Source organism: Cariama cristata, unplaced genomic scaffold, assembly GCF_000690535.1.
Source record: "Cariama cristata isolate BGI_N322 unplaced genomic scaffold, ASM69053v1 scaffold29912, whole genome shotgun sequence".
NCBI lineage: Eukaryota > Metazoa > Chordata > Aves > Cariamiformes > Cariamidae > Cariama > Cariama cristata.
The window spans coordinates 29,640-39,224 of NW_009602570.1; the positions used below are offsets into that span (position 1 = coordinate 29,640).

The 9,585-nt window shown below is 35.7% G+C and overlaps 1 protein-coding gene across 1 annotated transcript; it reads right to left on the bottom strand.

The window, feature by feature from the left end:
• Positions 1-370: 370 nt before the first annotated feature.
• LOC104157486 (cell division cycle and apoptosis regulator protein 1-like) lies at positions 371-8,040 on the bottom strand (the record flags this gene model as incomplete). The annotated part of the gene is made up of 9 exons (XM_009694834.1): positions 371-711; positions 1,770-1,975; positions 2,375-2,560; positions 3,128-3,248; positions 3,661-3,807; positions 4,865-4,947; positions 6,676-6,787; positions 7,132-7,365; positions 7,849-8,040. Coding segments are annotated over 9 exons (1,341 nt in total), but the record flags the coding sequence as incomplete, so codon positions are not given.
• Positions 8,041-9,585: the final 1,545 nt, after the last annotated feature.

Genomic DNA, 9,585 nt, shown 5'->3' on the forward strand with positions numbered 1-9,585 from the left:
TTCATATATATCTCACAACCCTACCAGTATTTTGGTAGGTTTCTATTGCCTTCTTAACTCAACTGAACTACTGTATATTATGAGGCTTTAATACAAGCAGCTTTGGGGAAGAAAGTTACATTTGGAAGGGAAAAGAAAGTTGTGACAACTAAAAAAAAAAATCCAAGAAGCTTTTTTTTTTTAAAAAAAATTCTTTACTTGCAAAATTAAGCAGCATGCTATTTTGTGATTTATATTTGAATTTAAAAAGACTAATTAGACCGAAATAAAAATAAAAACCTAAAAATGGCAATTCTATAAATAATGAAAATGTTGATTTCACTAGACTTCAATGAAAAACATTTGGTAATTAAATACTTGCTACTGTTCATTACGTTGATGAACTTTATTAGGGTTAAAACTATAACAAAGTTCATCCTAAAACATTTTGCAATGCAAAATTATTTTCACTTGAGGAGTGTCTCAAATTGAATGCTAAGAATTACAAGCAATCTTCAGAAGCAGACACTCACATTCATAAAACTTTATACATCTTTTGGAACTAAGATATTTATACTACTAAAATCAAACATGCATCACTTCCCATACATTCTGGTATCAGGATTTATATTACATTATGTAACACCATTCTTCTAAACAGCAGCAGTTTTATCATACGTTTGCTCCGTTTTCTTTGGATTTCTGATCTTTATCTTCGTTCTTCACAATATCCTTTAAAAGAAAAAAAGAAGAGGATAACATGAATTGCAGAAGTGCTATTCCTCACTTGAACTGTAAAGCAGCATGAGACAAAGATACTTTAAATACTATGTGAACTGATATCTTACAGTTTAGTTACAACCAATTCATATTTTCAGTATCTTCCTGAAAAATTGAGGGGACAGAAATTAAATGTGACATTAGCACTTCCGAAGAGAAGCACAAAAAACATCCCCAGAAGCCTCACTTCATAGCCTAAAGGTTTAGGGGTTGTGGTTTTTGTTTGTTTGCTTTTTTCCTCTGGTTGGTTGGTTGGGGTTTTTTTATTTATTTTTTTAAAGAACAAGTGAAAACAGTTTATGCAAAAATCCATTAAATTAGCATAATAATTTACCATTAACAGTTCTAACAAAATACTCACATCGCTCAAAGTCATCTGAAAACACTAGGCTCAGAAGACATCTTCTTCTCAAAAATTCCAGACAGAATGAGCAAGGCTATTTAACTGAGCTAAGAGCATGGCAAAAAAGGGTTATGCAGTGCTTTTGGCTGCTGGGTCTGGTGGAGTAGCAGGTCTACAACATCTAGTGAAGCACAGGACTGCACAACAATACTGATGACAGACGGCTGCAAGGTACTGCCAGTTTAACAAGCTACAGTGATTCACTCACTTTACTGAAATACCCCCACATAAATTGAAATAATTAAGTTCTGCCTTCAAAAATTACTCCTAACTGATCAAACAGAAGAGCAAATTTGGCCTGTTGGGGATGAACAAGATCAGGACAGGAAAATATTAAGATGGTTTGAGATTTACATTAATATTTATACATTTTTAAAAACACTTAAGTCAAGAACATGTGTTGGAAGCTTTGAAAAAACCCACATTTGTTATCTTTAAATAATCAGTATCATATTGAGCATCTTTTTAATATATACATATAGGTTAAGATACTACTGCCCTGAAGACATGTGAAAATTCTTTTTTATTCTGAAGTTTTTGTTCTGATAATGCACTCTATAGGAAGCTTCCATGCAATAATAAAAAAACGGAATTAAACAATTCTAACCTGTTTAAGAACACTCTGTATTTCATCCATAACAGTAGCTAAATTTTTGATTGTCTTATTCAGCTGACCCTCAAATTGCAAATTTTTATCATCCGAGATCTTCAAATTTTCTTGCAGTTGGCCAAGGTCCTTTTTCACCTCTTTCAGCTCCGTAGATAGACTTTTGTTAGAATTCTCCAGTTGTAGTATGGTTTTTTCATCCTCATCTTAGAAGGGAGAGAAAAAAAAAAGTCAGTCATTTCTAATGCTGTGTACTTTGCATTTTAATGTTCCATTTACATGCCAACTAGATAACTACTAATTTTTAAAGAACTTTAAAAACTGCATTGCATTACCATTTGATAATACTCAATTCTGACTACATTTGGAAGTCTTATGTTCAACTTGAATAAAGAAAGATAAAAGCATTTCAGCATGGTGACAGTGGTACTCAACAACAGCTGGTATGCAAGTTCAAAGGGCTTGGGAAACAGAAAACAGACGGTTATGGTAAGCAAATAGTTAAGAAATGCAGATCACAAATATTACTCAAATTGGTTTATTCTGCTTAAAAAGTCTTAGCGTCTTGCATCCATGTAAGTACCACCTTCAAAGTAACATCCCACCTGTTTTTTCTTCTAGTAATTGAAGCTTTTGTTCTATCTCTGCCCGCACTCTTTCACTCTTCTCCAGCTTCTGTAAAAGGCTCCCAACATCCACCATAGCTCCATTGTACACAATGAGGCCGACATTTTCTTCTATGGCTTTTGATTCTTGCTTTATAGTAGGCGATGGTAACAGTAATCTGTTTCCTGTATTGGATTAAGTAGCATTAGGAAATAATAATTCTGTAATTTTTCAGCTCTAGTGACCGACCTCAAAAACTTCTTAAAAGAATAAATTCCTAAAAGACTACATATAAATTCAAGTTTGCTAGTCTATCCCTCACATTTCTCTCCTCCCTCCTTACCCCAATTCCCCCCCAAAATGGAACATGCTCTTTCATGGCATTCTTCTATGCCCCCTCTCTGCAGTAATTTGTCTTCAAAAATCAGGCTCTGTTCTACTACCCGCAGCACTGATCCTCCTGACTGCAAAACTGCTGAATGAGAAATATTGCTCATCAATATTCAACATTAACCTCTGTCCTCCTTTCTGTTCCAAGATACTAAGATTTATCCTATAGATGCAGCAAGATGTGTTGGAAGCCAGAAATACTGTAATTTACAAACTGTCCAAGATTTACTTCTCCAAACTGGCAGGTTCCCTGCAGACCTGAATTAATTTCTGCAAGAAAGCAAGTATCTCAGAACTCCCATTATCATTCACACAGAAACAAATCTCTGGAAGTTTGTGGCATAAAAAAAAAATAATACCACCTAACATATCTTCCTGTAGCTCTTCAGACTCTTCTTGGTTTTCCTCATCTTTAGAAGTATCTGTTAGTCTTCTGTAAAAGCAAGATTCTCTAAGCACTACTTTATTAAGTAACTTCTTGACCTAAAACACAACCATGGAAAGAAATAGTGTTACTTAATACACAGACACTATATTACCTAAAAGAATGTTTTCACTTGGAAAACTTAAGAGAAATTGCACAGCTTTTTGAACTTTAACATACTGGGGCTTAAAATGAAAACAAGCTTGGGGGGGGGGTGTGTGAGGAAAATGCAATTTTGAGACAAGAGCTATATATACACAATACAGGCATATTAAGAGCTGCAAACTTCACCTTTTTGTTCCAAGACAATTTACAAAAGATTTAACTACTATTTCATTGTAAATATGAAGTGGCTACATAAAAATCAGGGATCAAATATGTAAGCAACAGCCTTTAGAAGCTAAACTATGTTCCTCTCACTTACAGCATTCCCATAATATTTTCAAAGAGATTTCTAATACTATACAAAACCTGAGCACGTGACAGGTGTAGTCCAAGAGTGTACAGTATCTCCTCCATGTCCTTCTCCAGAAGATATCCACAATGACTTTGATCAAAATAAACAAAAGCCATCAGAAGATCCCTATTAACAGTTACCATCTGCGTCTTGTCTTTCTCCTACAGAAAATTCATTATGAGATCATTAGGAAGTTAAAATAGCATTTTCCCGTAATCTACTAAAAACATGTAAACTTTTCAGTTAAAGTTTTCCTCCACTCCTTTTATCATTATTTTCAGTTGAGTGATTAATATAACTAGCATTTACCTACTGAGCTCAAATATAATATAAGCAAGCTATTTAGGACAAGTAATCTTCCAAATATTTAAAAGCATTACAGCACAATGGACAGTAACATCTGGTAGACACACTTTCCTTGTGTTCATGCTAATGTGTCAAAAATTTTGAAGAATTAACCTAATTAAACAAGTAACATTAAACATCCCTTCTCCTCTCAATCATGTATTTTACTGAACAGCTGTTTTCCAAGTGAAATCCCCATAAATATGCAATGAATGAGCATCCAGCTCTCACGGCTACAGCAGTTCTGCAGACTGTTTTCCCATTATTCCTATTCCTCCATCCCTTGAAGAAAAAAATAATCAGAAACTTGTTTTATTCTTGCATTTATAAGGAAAGTTTAAGTGTAACAACAAATCAAACTTATGCTGTTGCTTAATCTGAACTGTGGAGGCAAGCTATTGGCCTCATGACACAGAAAGCATCCTTTTTTCCTGCAGGGAGATGTGAAAACATCACATAATGATTCCAAGCTTCACAACTGAAAAGCCAGTTTATCGACTAAGCTAAGCTTCTGCTTTTCTTATGTAAGAATACAGCAGTTGAAAATAACGGGTAAAATAATCATATCTGCTGCCTCACGTGCCATAGAGCACTAGTCCTTGCATCTTTCAGACAGATCAGTATCTCGTATAAGAAAGTTTTTCCCACAGCTTTCACCCAATGAACTTTAAAATGTCAGTGAAAGGAGGTTGTAAGCACCTTACCCAAAGCTGTCACATGTTCCCTAACTTCTATATGCACTCAATGTTTCAGTCCAGAAATGCTGAAGGAATCAAGGAGTGCAAATAGGTCTTATAACAAAAATAAAATTAAGCTCTAATTAGGACACCTCTAACAAGGTTATACGTAGTTGTTAAGAAAGGTGTTAATTACTTTATCTTTAGACGACCTCTCTTTACAATGCCTATTTCCCTCTCTTCTATCTTCACGTTTGTTCATTTCCTCTTCATCCCGGTCTGTAAAACAGAAAGAAAATTCAACATACCCACAGCAAACGATTCTATAACCGTTATCTCAAAATACATATGTTAATTAAAAAAATTCACATAAAGCCCCCAAGTATCTGAAATTTGTATATTTCCCTGACAAATAAAAAACAAGTGGTATTTAAGTGAATCCTGTTAAAGTTTTATCTTAGTCTGGTCTTATTTTAATGTAAGCCATTTGTCGTTTTTTTTCCCCCAGTGTTTCTTTCACATACACAAGATAGCATTTGTTTCAGCTCTTCTAACTAGGCCAAAATGAGTTCTGCCAATATCACCATCTATTTAAGTGTTATGCAGAAAACTACCACAATTCTTCCTAATAAGGTTTGGCAGAATCTGCATTCAGCTATGGTTATTCCTATTATGACAAAACCAGTACTATTTAGTCTCAAATATTTCATATCATAAAAAAACATATCAACTATATAATTGAAAGCTTATGTTTATGCTCATGTCTGAGTGAGGTATTACTGATCCTACAATTTAGATTCTCCAGTAAGTTACAGATCACATCGCCTATTAGATGTGAATTACAAACTCCAGGTTTTTTGTTCAAAGATAGACAGATACAGTAAAACTAAACCTAAAATCAAGAGAGAAAGAGGAATATGACAACTGCAGGTATAGATTATGGCATGCAGCTCTGTACCTTATGTGCAAGTCTCTGGTCAAAGAATCACGTGCCAAGTTCAGCTTTAAGCTCACCTTTCTTGTGAGGAAAGCTTTGGAAAAAACCTATGTATCATAAAACTTGTCTAATTTTGCCAACACGTTTCTGAGAACCAATAGCTTTTTCCTGCACCTCCACGACATGTGGGATTGTTCTCAGCAACTCTGACTGGGAATGGCACAAGGACAGATTATGGGAAGTAGCAGCACTTGTACAGAACAGACAAGCCCAGGGCACCCTCACAGTCAGATTATAAAGCAAGGAAGAGTTATTCTGGAAACCACAGATTAGCACCAATTTTTTAAGGCTGGTGCAGTACTCCGCTAAAAATACAACTGAAAATGCTGGTTAGAAAATGCTGGGACTGCAGTATCTAAGCAGTTCAAATCCACACCACTAGCAAAAACTCTCCACAACAGGACAAAAACCCCAAAGAAGCACAAACCAAAAAGCATACACCGTGTCTTAACGCCTTTCTGAATCTCTGAGCAGGAAAAGAGGGCTATGGCTGCTCCCTGGAGACAGGAAAGTTCCCCAGTCCCTTTCCCCATTTCTTCAGGCAAACCAAACTCCACCCAAACAGAAATTAACTCCTTGTAACATCACATAAAGAGCTACACTCCCACACTACATTCTGGCCTAATAAATTCAGGATGACATTTCAGAACTGAGGAACAGGAAGATAGGCACTTAAAAGTGGCTTGGTTTTTCAGAGGTGCTGAATACTCACATCTCCTACTGACTTCAATGGGAGTTGCGAGTGGTCTGCATTCTGAAAAAAATAAAACCACTTCTATATGCATGCCTTACTTTGAATACCACAGCTAGTTTATATTAACTACGTTCATACAATGCCTAGCATAAAGGCACTTACATTTTAAGTAGATAGCGTCAGATTTACTGAAAGAAAATTAGACTAATAATGCAATTTTAAATTCTCTAGTTCCAGTGCATTCTCCCACTTGAAAAAACATTTTCAGTGACAATAAAAAGTTTCTGAAAGCCACAAGATTTGTAACTCAACATACCTTCATCTTCGTCTTCAGCATCTTCTGCCTCCATCGGATCATATTCTTCTTGATTATTGTCATCTTCAGTTTCTTCTTCATCTTTAGAATCGTCTTTCCTTTTATCTTCCCTCTGTAACAGAAGTTCCTAAAAATTTATCCAGTCAGAACTAAAAACCAGGAGAGTAAAAACCTCACTACCATTCATCCAAAATTTGCATATATTTATATTTAGTCACTGAAATAACCAAATACAAATCTATGTGATACAGCTGAGTGTTAAAATACCCCAAACACACCTGTAAAATTTTTAAATTACTGAATATAATTGAAGCATATTTAAATAGATCAACAAGTCAAATCAATTAAATAACACTAGAAAACCTGAGTTCTCGAAAGCAATAAAGTAAAACTCAAATAGAAACAGTTTAACATTGATCCAGACAGGATAGTACTTCGTATGAGCTAGCTGCAGACCTTCTTTTCATCTCTATCTTCTTTTTTGTCTTTATCATCTCCAGATTTTCTCCTCTTAGGTTTTGGATCATCTGTTTCATCATCTTTTTCTTCTTTTTTTTCTTTTCTCTCATCTTTTTTGCCTTTTTTGTCTTTTTTGTCCTCCCTCTCTGGGAGAGAAATCAGTGCTTTGTAAATTCTGACACCAAAATCTCTCTGAAGCATTTCATTGAAGAGTTCTGCAAACAATGATACCTGCACATAAAGAAGAAAAGAGAACTAACAAAAAGTTTTAAAATATGTATTAAAAATCCATACACTTATTATTAAATAGCTATGAGGTGCTATCTCACCAACTTTCACCATGTCAGAATGTTACGTAGTGTCAGATTTCTTAATATCCGCTTCTTTAAATATGGAAACCTTAAGCAACTTTACAAAAATGCTTCTTTGCTGTACTGCAGTAGTTTATAATTTATACAGCTAGTCTAGGTCCTAAAACTCAGTTCCATATCCAAAAACCTGTGCATTTCTCTGGATATCATACAGTGACTATACTGCTACTGTAAACCATGTACCAAAGACTGGACAATTTTTTCTAGGTATTGCACAAAGAAATTAACTTAAGCTTTATTTTGCCATGCTATCATAAACTTTTACAACTTAAGACTACTGCAGTTATGATACAGATTAAAAAGAACCAAGAATGGCTAGCTGTAAGTAGCATAGCTACATTACCTCAAAGGAATGTTCTTTATTATCTTCTAATCTATAGTCCAGAAGAACGCTAAGAGACATAATGCTACAGTCAAACTTCCCACTCTTTGCCGCCCAGTTAGGATGTACAATGATTGCTGGTTCATCAGGCAAGATATAACGTCTCTCCCGCCGCTGACGTTCCATTTCTTCTTGACGTTTTCTTTCCTCTTCCTAAAAAGAGGCAAAAAACCCCCAACATACAGCAAATTCCAAAGCTGAAGTTTCAGCCTATATATTAGTTTTTAGGACTCACTGCTTTGAAGAAAGGGAAGGAAAGCCTAAGCTGCTGAATGCAACGCAGAGGTCACAGACTAGAGTTTCCAGAACGCTTACCGTGTCCACTGCCAACACTCGCCTAAGGCAACTGGAAACTTGAGCAACAGAAAGCAGGACATGCAGTGTTGTTAAGCCCTCCGAGCAACAAGGGCCTTCCAACTATCTTATTGTGCTAACTGCAGCATGTTTATTTGACACTGGAAAGACTCAAGCTAGTTCACTTTAAGAAATGGTATGCAAGCTAGCAAAGGAGTCAAGGCTCCTGAGGGGTCTTTTTTTTTTTGTTGAGGGGTGTTTTTAGAGCTGTAGAGTACAAGCAAGCTGTCTTATTCCTTACATAGCAAGAGTAAAGGCTTCATACATCATCTTCCCAAAGATTTACTTGGCTCTTTTGATTATGGGAAATGCAATCTCTACAGATACAAGCGATGCAAATCAAACAAAAGGTTAAAAGAGGTTAAATACCAAGCAGCTTACTGATTGCCATGAGAGAAATATTAATCTTACAAGTACGAAAAAAGTCATGACAGAACTCGTGCTTTTTAAAAAAGCAAGCACAATCAAAGCTCCCTTCCCAACTCTTAAAGCAAGCTATGGCAAGAAACCCCAAGATAGTTGAAGCTCATCCAAGTTGTGGGAGAAGGCAGCAGCTGACAGAATTAGCAAGCGCATGGCCTTTGCTCCCTCAACAAGGTTTACACATATATAAAATTTCCAATCTTCCCATATTGGTTAGCAGGTAATACACAAAAAGTCAGGTTTACAAGCAACTAGCAAAAAAATATATTCTCCAGACATTTATGCCCCTTTTCTGTGGTTGAGCTTTAGCCTTATTGCACAGATCTTTTATCCTTGTGAAACAGCAAAACAGACTAAGTAGTACTGAAACTACCAACCGCAAAACTGAGAAACTTCAATACACAGGAAGTTTATCCAAAAGCAAAAGTTAAAGTTTTATAATAAGGGAAAACAAACCTCGACAAATCGTTACCCATGAAAAGAAACTGGACTGTCTGAGACACTACAATCTTTTACAGACTGGAACCTGCCCTCCCTTTTCCACAATAATTCCCTACAGCTTGTATGCCACTAAAAGCCAATACAACTACACAGCTGCTCTTCATGTAGGTTTAAGAAGTCATTAAGATCTTGCTAAGTGTGTTCACCTACTCTTGAGCATGGCTTTTCTCAGGAGTTTGGGATTTATTTTTCCTTACATTTCAAGTCTGACATGAATTCAGACACCCTTAGTGCAGTTGCACATTTCAGCTGACTTTGCTGATATAAAGAAATTCAAACTTGCCAAGATTTTATTCCAATTCAGCAGCTCAAGTTACAGCAAGAGTTCCCAGTACAGTCATCCGAGAACTACAAAATCCCAACACAACTAGGCATATTCCTGTACTTTTTATACTTATATATATTTATTTATACAAATTT